The sequence below is a fragment of the Hemicordylus capensis genome, chromosome 1, assembly GCF_027244095.1.
Source record: "Hemicordylus capensis ecotype Gifberg chromosome 1, rHemCap1.1.pri, whole genome shotgun sequence".
NCBI classification, from domain to species: domain Eukaryota; kingdom Metazoa; phylum Chordata; class Lepidosauria; order Squamata; family Cordylidae; genus Hemicordylus; species Hemicordylus capensis.
The window spans coordinates 391,913,109-391,926,739 of record NC_069657.1 but is presented as its reverse complement, the minus strand read 5'-3'; the positions used below and the strand labels follow the sequence as shown (position 1 = coordinate 391,926,739).

Genomic DNA, 13,631 nt, shown 5'->3' with positions numbered 1-13,631 from the left:
GTGCAGGAGGAATGGTGCATTGTCGAGACAAGATAATCTCACAAAATTCAAGATTTAATTCTGCAGGATATCTGAATTGGGCCTAATGTATAAAAGCTTTGTCTTTCAATCCATCTACGAGATTTGGCATCATTGTATGTATGTATGTATGTGATTTCTATGCCGCCCACCCTTCCAAAAATGGCTCAGGGAGGTTTACATTAAAATAAAACTAAAATCAATTAACTGTTAAAATCAAAAACTGTAAAAACATAAAACTATTATTAAAACAATTAAAACAGTTTTTAAAACCCTGGAAGCCCAGGGCAAACAAATAGGTTTTAAGGGCTCTCCTGAAGACTAGAGTCCCAGAGAGTTAAAGCATTCATATTTTTGTAAATTACACAGCCTCACTGAATCACTCACTACCTGCCTGCCATGACACTCCCACACCAAGCCATGATAGACAGAAATATACCATTTTAACAGGCAAATTCCAGACCTCAGCCACACTACCACAAGAATCTAAAGCCCCAGAAAAAAGCCAAGCTATAATATAGTAAAATCTACAAAAAACTAACTTGTATGAATGTATTCTGCTGCCATTACTATACTATCCTATAAAAGATACAATACACAAAAATCTACTAATAGGAAAAAATGTACTATTCAACTAGTACAACAGTATTAAAGTGCACAGAAGAAAATGAAGTGCTGAGCAAAGAGCCTGAATGTCTGCAGCCCACACTCCAATCTTCTACTGCTATTCAAGTGGGTAGGTCCACCCACCTAGGACTACAACCCTCCACTAAGGATATGCACTGAACTGGTGGGGGAGGGTGCACTTACACCACCACAACCCCTGCAGCATTTCCCCCACCAGCGCTCGCTAAAAAACCGGTCCGGTGGGATAGCAGCATACCTCCCTGCCACCCTGTCCTCTCCTCAGACCAGAAGTAAGTGGATGTAGCCTGTGCACACGTATGTGCATGTTGAGCATGCCTGACATGTGCGTGAGTGAGCCCGACATGCGCACGGGTTACTTCCACTTACTTCCGGTCTGAGTAGAGGATGGGGCAGCAGGGAGATACACTGCTATCCCACCGCACTAGTTTTTTAGTGAGCGCCGATGGGGGAAATGCCGCAGGGGGTGGTGGTGTAAGTGCACTCTCCTCTGCCCTTAAAGTTATTCCCTCCACCTTTGAACCACCCAGTGTTCAAACCTGCCTGGAGGCCCATAAAAGGGGCTTGCTCTGAACAGGTTCATGCACATCCCTATCCTCCTCTTTAGGCAGCTCTACATCCAAAAGCACATACAGAACTGCTACAAAACAACATTTCAACTGCTTTAGGATATAAAGACACCTATGGTTTTACAGAAAGCATGACCATACCGCACAATCAGACAACATCACAGGGCAGCATGAACAGAATTACAGGACACTGAGTTCATGAGACCACTTAAGCTACAGGAAGGATAGCATCACAGGACAGTGTGAACAGTTACAGGAAGGTAACTTCTTTAAAGTTTAGGACCACTTGATAATTTGCATGTGGGTTGAGAGAACTTGCTAAGATTTTAGAGGTTAAGTATTGTTAATTGTAATTATACAATTAAAGCATAAATCTCCTAGTTTGAGATACCAAAACAAATGCTAGAGATAATCCCAATAGAATATAAATTTTGAAAATGTAATTTGAGGCCTCCTAGAATTTATGCTGTTTTTTTTCTAAACAATTTGGTTTCACATAAAAACAACAATGTTTAGCCTACTTTCCAGTAGGCTTATGAGATCACCTGGCATTCTGTGTATGTGTTCTTGTGTCCCCCGCTATCAACTTCACAATGCCTCGACCAATATGAACACACCTCAACGGCTCCCATCCAAGAGAGGGGACACAAAAACTTTTGAGGCGCAAGTGGGCTCAAAACCGCTGTGAACCGCTTAACCAATTTGAACCAAATTTGCTACAGCTGTAGGGACACATAGGGATTCGCAAATGGCATGGTGTGTGATGATGTCATCCACTCCAATTCATGATAGCGGCTACATGAACATATGAGGCGCAAGCAGGCTAATTTGTGGACTGTCTAACTGATTTAAACCAAATTAACTACAGTTGCAGTGAATTACACACAGGGACACCTCAACAGCATCATTTGTGATGATGTCATCTACCCTGATTCAATATGGCAGACGAATACACTTTTGAGGCACAAGTGGGCTAACTTGTGAACCACTTAACCGATTTGAACCAAATTTGATACAGTTGTAGTGAGTCACACACAGGGACACCTCAATGGTATAGTTTGTAATAATGTCATCCACCCCAATCCAAGATGGTGGATGCATGAACATTTGAGGTGCAAGAGATCTAACTTGTGGGCCTTGATTTGAACCAAATTTTGTCCAGTTGTAGAGAAAGTGAAAAGAAAGGCTGATTAATTTTTACTAGAACAACTTGTTTACTTATTCGACCACTTCCAGACAGGGAATTCTGAGCATCAACTGAACCAATTCACCATGGCCAATACCTTTAAGCCACATATTAGTTGGTCTACATTTGTGCCTCCCCAGCCCAATATTCCTGCCACAGTGCTTACACAATTTTAAGAAAAGCTTTAACCTAGATGCAGCCTACATTAACACTAGTCTTATCTATACACCTATATTTATTTTTTTGTAATGGTATACATTTAAACAAAGAACAAATGATATAAAGGAGAACTGTATCAGCCACATATGTTTTGTGGTATAAAACTAAGTTCTGTAATGTTTATGTCTATATTCGGTACTTCTGGCAATGTTTCATAGATTATCCAATTTATCCAGAAGTCTAGATCTCTGCTAGACTTGCACAGCTATCTTTACTCCATTCCCATCCAGTTCTCAAACCAACGACATCCACTAATGGACTCATTATAATTTGTTCCAACGGAAATACTCAGACCTTCATAGAATTTAGAAAACTTTGGCAACTGATAGTGGCATAAATTAAATGAGCAAGTGCAAGGTGGTGTGGGAGTAAGAGCGAAGGCATTATTTATGAGGAAGTTCTATGTAGGGCTCAGCCCATTTGGTTTGGTTTCTAAGCTTTCATGCCAACAGCAAAAATGTGCTCGATAAGAATTTTTTAAGCACAAACATAGTAAACAAGTACAAAGGAGTATACTACTATTCTGAAAGCAATTAACTGCAGCTGTTAGGCAACAAGTTAGGTATCAAAACTTGTGTGAAGGCCCTAAAATTAATATAAGAACAGAAGAAGATATTCCAAATATTAGAGGGACAGTCTTGAAATTTTTTTTTAAAAAATGCTGTGTTTATGTTTCTGATAATCTACAAAAAGAATGGACAGCTTAAGCACCAGGCTGCATTAAATGTGCAAACAAGTATAAATGAAATACAGTAGTAATTAAAGTACAGTCCTAGGTTTTCTTATTATAAGCCATTGTTACCTAATGGGCTGATGTTTTTCTTCAAGACAGATTACAACAGTACAACCTATATTTAATCCACCATGCTACACATCTTTCCTTAAATATTTGAAAAGCATTCTGTCTTTCTATAAACCTGCACTATGGAACCTTGTTACCATGGAATTGAAGCTGCATTACAACTAGCATCAGCAATTCTTGTCAACTACTCCACAGTTCTAACTCTCTCTTTCTTATCCAATTAAAACTACTAGACAATTCTTTCCAAAACAAAAGAGCTGAATATAGACAGCTCCTGTTTATTTTTACAAGTATTTGTAAAATAATTAAAAACGTATGTAGTCAACTATAACCTGCTCCTTGTCGGAGGTTCTTTGTAGATCTCATTCATTCAATTTGAGTTTGGATTATTTCTTTCATGAATCTCTACATATTAAAGGTTTGTGTTTCTCTGACTCAGACATAGGTAAACTGCAGTGTATCAAGTACTGAAAAAAATGAAATATAGCACCTAAGGAAAATTGTAAGGAAAAATGAACAGAGTCATTTTCAACTAACAGCAGAGCCTATGATGCAGGACTGCCTCTGCTGATCAGTACAATTAGATCATGTAGGATTTGCCTTCCATCAGAGGAAACGATCATAACCCCACATGGGAAGGGTTTTCAAAGAAAAACTAACAGGATTCAGGCCTGTCCCTTATGGGAACAAGACTTGTATTCAGTTTTTGAAACAATAACATTATACCAGGGGGAAGGGATTCTCAAACTTTTTGATACTGTGACTCCTTAAAGTTATATATAAGTTACATGACTTACATCACCCCATGATGTAGAAAAGATAAATAAAGCACATTTATCTTTTCAATGAGAAGGATGAGATTGCTTGCTCTTGCTTAGTTTTCCAAACCCAGCCTTTATGTTTAAGACTACCAACCTAATTTGGGGTTCCACTTTATTTTTGATCAATATTTGCTCTTTATAGCAGCAACCATGGAAAACTCTGATTCACACAAGAAGGATGTTGCAAAGGGAATCAGTATGTTCATAGTTTTCTCACTTAATTCTTTGTTCTTAGCTTCCACACTAAACCAGAATTCAGAGAAGACATCAAACTTAAAGCAGTCCCCAAAGAGTTACTCTAACATCTCCAAGGCACAGGGAAGCAGACAGGGAAACAGAAGCCAATAACCAACTGGCTCCTCTGTCACTCACAAACCCAAACACAGTCACAGCAGTGGTGCTTCTTTGGCCTAGAAAAGAGTTCTGTCTCGACAGACACTCACGCAAGCCGGTTTCCCAAGAGGATATTTTCATCCAGCGTATTGGCCAAAAAAGCACCACGGCTGTACCTGCCCTTGGCTTTATAAGTGGCAGAAGAGCTGGGTGGTTGTTGGCTCTGGTCTCCCTTTGTTTACCTTGTCTCTTGGAAATGTCAGATGTGGTCCCTGCCTCCTGACTCCTTTAAAGTTTCTTACATCCACCCCAGGTGATCCCAACCTACAGTTTGAGAACCCTACATTATACTGAATCATATACAGAAATGTGAGGGAGACAGAGAGACCTTTATGACCTCAAAGCACCCTACTTTTAGTGCAAAAAATCATGCTTGTGAGTGCATGTAAGTGAAGTGACTGTCTCATACAATATAGGCAGAGCTACAGACTGAACACTCCATTAGCTAAAATATCTTTTCTGCAACAATATCCAATAAAATGCACATGTATATAATTCCATGCATGCATTAAAAAGTTTTGGTCAGCAGGATTCCGTTGTGAAAACTTTTGGTAATGAAGTTCAAGCTAGAATCAAGTAGCATGGTAGCAAGGACAAGTTCTGCTTTATGTGTAATAAACACGTACACACAGAAATAGGAATATAACCAGAGAAGAGTTCTGCTGAATCAGATTAATGGACTATCTAGGTCAGCACCCTGTTTGCCACAGTGGCCCAACTAAGTGACTCAGGGAAGCTCAGCAGCAGCAGATAAAGCATACCTCCTCTCTTGCCATTGCTTTCCTGCAGCTGATATTCAGACGCAAACTGCCTCTGAAGCAGGAAGTAGCACAGCCATCAAGACTAGTTCTCCATGAATTTGTCCAATATTCTTACAAACTCATCTAAGCTAGTGGCCATCAGCATATCCTGCGGCAGCAAATTCCACAGATTAATCATACAGTGTGTGAAGTCCTTTTGTCCACCCTAAATCTCCTGTCAGTGTCATTGGATGATGCCTAATTGCGGTGTTGCAAGAGAAAGAAGAATGTCTCTATCCACTTTCTCTACACCATTCATAATTTTATAAGCTTCATTCATGTCTTCCTTTAGTTGCTTCCCCCCAAACTAAGAAGTCTCAAATGCAGTAGCTTTTTCTAATGAGGAATGTGCTCCGGCCCCCTGATAGTGCAGAAAAGGACAACAAGAACTATTTCCAGTTCTACAATATCCTTTGAAAAGAGGCAACCAAAAGTGTATACAATATTCCAAATATGGTTCCACTACTGCTTTGTATAATGGCATTTGCAATTTTATTTTTCCTCCCAAGTAAGGAATTTTCCTTCTTCACAGCCATCACATACTATGTTTTCACAGAGTGAATCACCATTACCCCAAGATCTTTTTCCTGGTTAGTCACAGACAGCTCAGACTCCCATCAGAGTATATGTAAAGTTGGTCATTTTAACCCCAATGAATATAATTTTACACTTCTTTACAATGAACCCCTCATTTGCCATTTTGTTGCCAAATACTTTTTAATCTTATGCATGTCTAGGACACACTAGTACTGAGTATTCATCTACATAATATTTCAGTGCACCAGACAGAAGTATGCTCACAAGTTTACATCATTTTAGATTTGCTATTGTACATATGGCATGACTTCTGAAAAAACTTAGCCAGAAACTTTCAATTTGACATGCAGCAGCAAGCCCTTTGCATCATCTTTTGTATGATCTGTACAAAAGAAAGGCAGACTTACCAGCAGTTCTTTTAATAGTAGTCATCCTCTTCCTTCAGCCTACAACTGAGTCCTTATACTAAGTGTAATGGCTCCACCTACCAGGAAGCAAAAGAATTGTCAATCAAGAACATCACAAGGAACCACACTTCCACCTCAGTAAGATTTTGTTCAAAGGGTGCTGGGGAAAAATCATTACTTTAATGTCACTTAGAAGAGATTCTAAAGAAGTGCGCTGGACATTTGGAGAGGTTTGCTAGAGTACTTAGTATTTCATATTTGTTTATACATGCCCTCTCCCACTGCCTCAAAAAAGAGCCTTTACTAACTCAAGAATAGAAAGCTGTAAGCTCTGAAAGCAAAGTCACTCACTACCCAAGGACTGCATTAAAACAGAAAAGTTAACATATTAACTGCAGCAAGAAGGGCTATAAGTTTCCCTACTGCAACATACAAGAGACTGCCACCTAAACTGCAGATTTGTGCTTTTTCATTAGATTGGGAAAGACATGTAACACATTATATTTATTTAGATACCTTTGCTAACATTTTGTGCACTTTAAAATGCACAGCTTTTTAAAGAGGGAAGAACTACTGTATGGGCCAGTTCACACCATTGACAAACCGTGATTGTGAACACAACTTCTGATCTTTTGAGCCCATACACTCCACTCTTCCCTTCACCTCCTAAATTCTGATTGTGGCTTGTTACCTACAACTCCATGGCTTGTCCAAACCAGAAGCTATTTAACTATGGTTTATAAACTAACCTTAAACCAGGATTTGAAACCACAGTTAAGTCTTGGTTTAACATCTTTGTTAATCATGTTTTGTAAACCACAGTTAAACAGCAGCTCTTTGTTTGGACCACACAAAAAGCTGTGGTTTAGCAAGCCACAATTCCCAGCACATTAGCAACGCGGTAAGGAGAGAAGGGACCATCAAGCTCAAGCAAGTTAGAAGCCATGTTCATGACCCAAGGAACCAATGAGGCTAGTCACACGAGCATGCAAAACCGGGCTAAAGGAGTCCAGCCCAGTTCTGCACACTCATGTGAACCACCGGGATCACACCTGATCCTGGTGACTAAACGGTGGCAAACCCGCCTAAGCAGCCTCCTGCTAAAATGAGGTTAAGGAGTGAGTGCTCCCTGTGGCAGCCGTGGCTGGCCCACTTGAGGGAGGGGGGATCCCAGTAATGTACCATGCACTCACGGGGTGCATTATTTAGGCTTCGGGCTGGCGGGGCAGCATGCCGCAGCATGTCCCAGCACCCTGACCCTGGGAACTGCAATGGGAGTTGCTGCTCATCTGCACGGGAAATCCACTCACCCAGAGAAGCACAGGAGATCGTCTGCAAGGAAGGTAAGTTAAACCCTCCTTCCCCTCAGACTGCCCTGGAGCTCTTCTCACAGATTGTGAGAAGAGTTCTTTTGATTTGTTCAGCTGACAAAACAAGTCCTATCTGCTTAGGAAGTCGCAACAAGGTACAGAAAATATACTTTTCACTGAAGTATTCATTGAAGAGAAAAGCCTCAAATGAGAATGTTTACCTACCCATTTCTCCAGCTGAAAAAGTGTCTAACAGTAATCTAGAGAAAGTAAATCACATAGCCCTCAATCCTTGATGTATTGCTTCAACCTAGGGCTAAGAATTCAGGTTGATTCTGTTACATGCTCCGAAGCAAAAAAAAGTAAAAAGCCTTTGTTACCTTCCTTGAACAATGCAAATCTTGATAAAGTTTCTCAACAAAAATTGATGCAAATAAGTATACATTGTTGGGGCAATTCTTATTTTAAGGCATTTTATAATTAATCTTCTAAGGATTGTATTTTGGAACTTGAAAGATTATAGGTTCGATATTTACCAATACCAGAACCATCACTTAGTCATCTTTGTTGAAAAGGAGTAAGACATCCAAGCACATAAACAGGAATAGAAGTAGAGTGTTCTAATTTCTCATAAGTAATTATGCAATAACACTGAGTTACTAGCCAAGATTCTTCTATGGATAGCAACATAGCTGACATAATCAATTCTGTTCAAAAGGCTTAAAAAGCATTAGTACTATCTGCAAAATATTCTCATTCTAGAAAGTCTGACTGGGAAAAATTGCTCATAAACTGAGTTTTATATTTATATACATAAATTTTAGTACACATAATAGATCAGAACAACAATTTTGACTAACTTCCTTTAACAGCTACAATGCTCTTACTTAGCACAAGCTCTAAGAGGATATTATTTCTTTAGAATCTCTCTGCAGCATTTGATCATTAAGTGCTGCTCAGAACTACTGACCACCAAAGAATCTACGACAACTCCAAGAAAATATTCTAGTGAATAGAAAACATCTTTTAATCAGATGCTGTGTGTTCCCTTAAGCACTAAAAAATAGACATTTCCAATTCATATTTTGACCTATAATATTCTTTGTGTTTCCAAGTTGAATAATGCTTCTGCAGTTTTGTTAACTGTAAAACTCTATATTTAATAAGCGGGCAGAAAGCAGAACAGAAGATCTTACTCCTGTCTATTCTTGATGAGGGCAAAGGTTTATAAGAACTTTAAACATTACAGATTATAAAGTTAACCACAGAATTTGTATTTGAATACTAAATTCATGTATCTAGCAATTTCAGAAACACACTTAAGCTCCTAAAGTTCCTGAAATACCTGTCTATAGTTTGATAAAGCCAATATCAAAGTAGACAAGATAACTTTCAGGTTACAGCTATTTTGTTCTTGCTATAGTACTGAATGAGAAAAGAAAAAGCACCAGGAATAGTTTTTTGCTTTGTTTTGTTTTTGATCTTGAACATCCTGCAAAAAAAAACAACTAAAGAATGATTGGCCTTTGAGAAGCCTTAAGAGAAACAAGATTCATTCTGACAAGCTTTGGCCACAATCCTGACTGATACTCACTTGCTCACTCAGTGCTTTGTGTGGAATCCTGCACACTAGTTTTCCACACCTACATGCCTGATCAGCACATAAGTGTCAATTATGGGGGGGGGGGGTTGGCAGGGGGACACAATCAATTACTTTCAGTCCCCCCGTCCCATGAACAGGAAATACACATTGTAAAAGTGTGGCACTCAAGTGCAAGGAATCACAGGTAGCACCCTTTTACCTAGCATGTGATGCACACACGCAACAAGAGTACTTGAATGGAATGTTGCCATTTTAATTATTTCAATTAGCATAGTTATTTTATTTACTTATTTATTTGCTTTCTATACCGCCCTTCCAAAAATGGCTCAGGGCGGTTTACAGAGAAAAATAATAAATAAATTATTTAAATTTATTAAATAAATAAGATGGCTCCCTGTCCCCAAGGGGCTCACAATCTAATCGAGTTAAACATTTTCTGATGTAAATATGCATCTGTCTCTTGCAATAACCACATATGCCACAGACCTATAAAGAAAAACCTTCTACATGAAGTACTCTAAAAGTATTCTTGTTCTTTAGTGGTGCCCATTATGAAGCTTGGAGAAAAAACACTAGAATGGTAAATGTTTAAACATATCAAATGTAACACATTATGTGTACAAGAGTTGGACTATAAAAACCAACACTCCTACAGCTGTTCTATATATTTCATTGGTAACAATTCAGGGAGGGTTTTTTTTGTAATTTTAAAATTACAAACCACTGATACTCTTTAAGCAAAAGCAGGTGATGGAGAATTAAGCTGAATTGTTTAAAATGGATGCAATATTTTTGGTAGGTGAAGAAGTAATAGTCAGATTTCTCCAAATTTCCCCCAAACAACTTAATAATTAATACTTTCGAACAAAGCTGGTTTAGGAAAAAACACGAAATTGGCTCTATCAGGCTCAACAGTATTATTTCACAGAAAAATTGAAGCCATCTGAGATACTAAATATGAATCATAATCTGTTTCAATACCTGTTCACATATTCAACACATTTTAAAAATAGATGGGAAGAATAGAGACTTGGAACCAATTCAAAATAATTCTTGGTAGGTTAACTGATAGGTACAACTTGCAAGACGAGGAGTTCTGCAGGCCATATTAACTGCAAACTTCCTTTACGCAATACAATTTAAAAAGAATGGAATACGGTCATACAAGCACACTCACTTGTATGTATACACTGGAATCTTTACTTATGGAATCTTTACTTGCCTTGAGCCTTTGGGCTTCAATACAGCAGGCTTTAGAAACATTATTAAATACAAACAAGGAATAATTTCTCATGACAATATAGATGTATTTATACATTTCAAAAGATCAACTCACTTTCAAATGATTTTTTTTTTTTTTTAGTACCAATCAATCCACAACAGGCAGAATTCAAAGAGCTGTATCAGTTTAAATCATCAAGAAAGAAAGGCAAATTTTAAAATATTAATTAAAATGAAAAATTCAATGTATTATAAAGTATGCATTTTAATAGCAGATAAAAGTGCATTCATGTTTTCCTATAGCCATAAAAACATATTGGTTTAATATTGCTTCATTCTGACACCCGGTTGCTGCATCACATTGTTTACATTTGTCACAATTTTTTTCTGCACCCAACGGAGGAATTTCCTCAAAGTATTTCCAAATAAAGCATTTTACAACCTGCAGCAATTTTGTAGACAGGAACTGGTTGGAATCAATACTATCAGGCGCTTCTTTCCAAAGTTTATTTCTGTTTTAGTCTGTCTCTTCTCCTTTAGCCCTACACCCTGCCTCAAGAGACATTCCCTTGTTAAAAAAAAAAAGGTAGTCAATGGGCAAAGCAGTGTACTTAATGAGATGTGTGGTAAATGCCTATGCTCTTTGGTAAACAGAGAAAGAGAGCTGAGATCTCTGCTACTGACTCTCACAGTAAGTACTCTTATTAGAGTTCTGACTGAAAGAGTCAGTTCCAGAGATCAGGTGGTTACCAGGCAGTAAAAAAAGTCACCCAGCTGGATCAGTGGATGATAGTAAGGACAATAATAATTTCTCTAGGGGATGGCAACATCCCATCTAGGGGATGGCAATAATTCCCCCTGCTAAACTTGGCAAAGAGGCAACTTTTAAGGTGGTGATTCTCTTTATTTAGCAGGGGAAGAGTAACTGGCCCTATCCACCCCTAGCACAGTACCTCCAGTGACTGTTGTTTGTGTCCAATGTTTCTTTTTAGATTGTGAGCCCTAAATTGGGGACAGGGATCCATCTCATTTATTTATTATTTATCTGTGTTAACCACCCTGAGCCACTTTTGGAAGGGCAGTATAGAAAACAAACAACAACAACAACAACAACAACAAAGCTCAATAGTAGAGCATCTGCTTTGCATGCAGAAGATCCCAAGTTCATTCCCTGGGATCTCCAGGTAGGGTTTGGAAAGACTTCTGCCTCAAATCTTAGAGAGCTGCTGCCAGTCAAGAGTAGACATTACTGACCTAGATGGACCAATGGTCTGGCTCAGTATAAGGCAATTTTCTACATGATTACATTTTTATTGCATATCTATCTGCTCATAAGCAAAATATTCACCTTGTGAAAAAAATCAATTGCCTACATAGAACAATTCCAACTATATGGCTGGTTTACTACCTATTCCCATCCACTTATCCATTCCCCTGGTCAGAAAGTGACAACACTGCAAGACAAGCAGTCCAAATTGCACTATACTTTGCAACTTTAAGTTTCCTAGCATCTTAAAATAAAGCTTACAAGTAAGTCTAACTTAGAACAGCTTGACTGATACAGACTTTGAAGTTCGGTCCAAATTTGGACCAGTTTGGCCGAACCTCAAAATGGTCAGGCTGAACCTCAAACCAATCCAGCAATTCAAGGCAGTGCTGGGGGTGGAAGTGAGCGGCACCTTAAAAGTAAAGACAGAGGTGCTTACCAGTGCGACTGCCACTTCCTGCTGCTGCACAGGAATAACTTTGCACATTTAAAAAAAATCTGTACTAATGCTAGATAATAATATACAATACTATAACCTTTGTAAGGTAAGCAAAGCTGTAACAAGGCATTTGTACACCCTAGGCACAGTTTTAAAGTTATGCCTCCAATGAAAGTACAAAGTATACAATTTTACCTCTCAAAACGAGTTTTTCACAAGTTTCCCAGCTCCAACACGAGATTCTCCACACAACTTGTCACTGACATTTGAAGTGGGGAAGAGACTCTCAGGTGGAATTTGGGAACCATTGCAGGAACTGGAGGTTGGTAGGTTCAGATGACAAGCCTGCCAGAAATAGGCACTCCCTCGGAAAGTACATAACAGGTAGGTGACTGCTACACTGGGGAGGAGGTAGGATTGTGTAAAGGACAATGGACCACTACAAGAACTAGTTACAGGTAAGCAATTTGACTTTCTTGTTAGTGGTCCTATTATTCTCCACACGCTGGAGATTAGTGAGCTATTCACCAGGATGGCGGGAGAAGTGGTCATCACAGTGTCGAGGATTGCTGCTCCAAACTGTGAATGGGCTCTTAACCTGGTGTCCAAAACATAGTAGTGCATGAAGGACAAGGGTCCTTTCCATGTTGCTGCCCGACAGATGGCATCTCATGGAATTCCATGGAGGTAAGCTGTAGAAGTTGCAGAATGCATTCTAATGGAGGGCGGTAATGGCTTCTTAGCAAGTGTGTAGGCCTATTTTATGTCAGATGTGAACCAGGCTGCCAATCTCTGGCAGAAGACTTGTTTTCCTTTGTTTCTCCCAACATAGCAGACATAGTGGACTAATGGAATGGTTGAATACGATGAAGATAAGGACAATGCATGTTTCACATCCAGGGTATGCCAAGCGCATACTTCATCTGAAGACAGTGAGGCAAAGAAGACTGGAAGGCAGATGTCCCGATAAATAGTTTTTTTAAAATTTATTTTTCCTCCCTCGCACAAGGTATTGAGATACCACTTTAGGTAAGTACAGGATATCAGGCCTGAATAGGACCTTATTATGGTGGAAGGATTTGAAGGGGGGGTGAGCCCTAAGAGCGCTCAAAGGGCTGAGGTAATTGCTAAGAGGAATGATGTTTTAATGGCCAAATATTTCAGAGGGCATGTAGCCATCAGCTCAAATGGTTTGTGCATAGAGAGAACCAGCTAATCCGAGGGGCTAATCTTGGAGCTGGGGTATACAAGCAGAGCAGTCCCTTTTAAAAAGTTTTCTTACAGGACCCAATGAGAAAATATGGGGAATGTGGGCCACAACTGCAGCAAGATGAACTTTAAATGATGAAACATCAAGATTTAACTTTTTAAAGAGTAACAGGTATTAAATAAGT

The 13,631-nt window shown here is 39.0% G+C and overlaps 1 protein-coding gene across 5 annotated transcripts in view; it reads right to left on the bottom strand.

Moving 5' to 3' along the window:
- CRIM1 (cysteine rich transmembrane BMP regulator 1) overlaps nucleotides 1-13,631 on the bottom strand; it is a 249,767-nt gene that overhangs the window by 179,920 nt on the left and 56,216 nt on the right. Inside the window, exon 2 of one of the 5 annotated variants that reach the window (XM_053302993.1) lies at nucleotides 6,398-6,474. The exons of the other annotated variants lie outside the window; for them this stretch is intronic. Coding sequence (XP_053158968.1) covers nucleotides 6,398-6,422 — 25 coding nt within the window. The 5' untranslated portion in view covers nucleotides 6,423-6,474. The remainder of the gene's footprint in view (nucleotides 1-6,397; nucleotides 6,475-13,631) is intronic. 5 annotated transcript variants of the gene reach the window in all.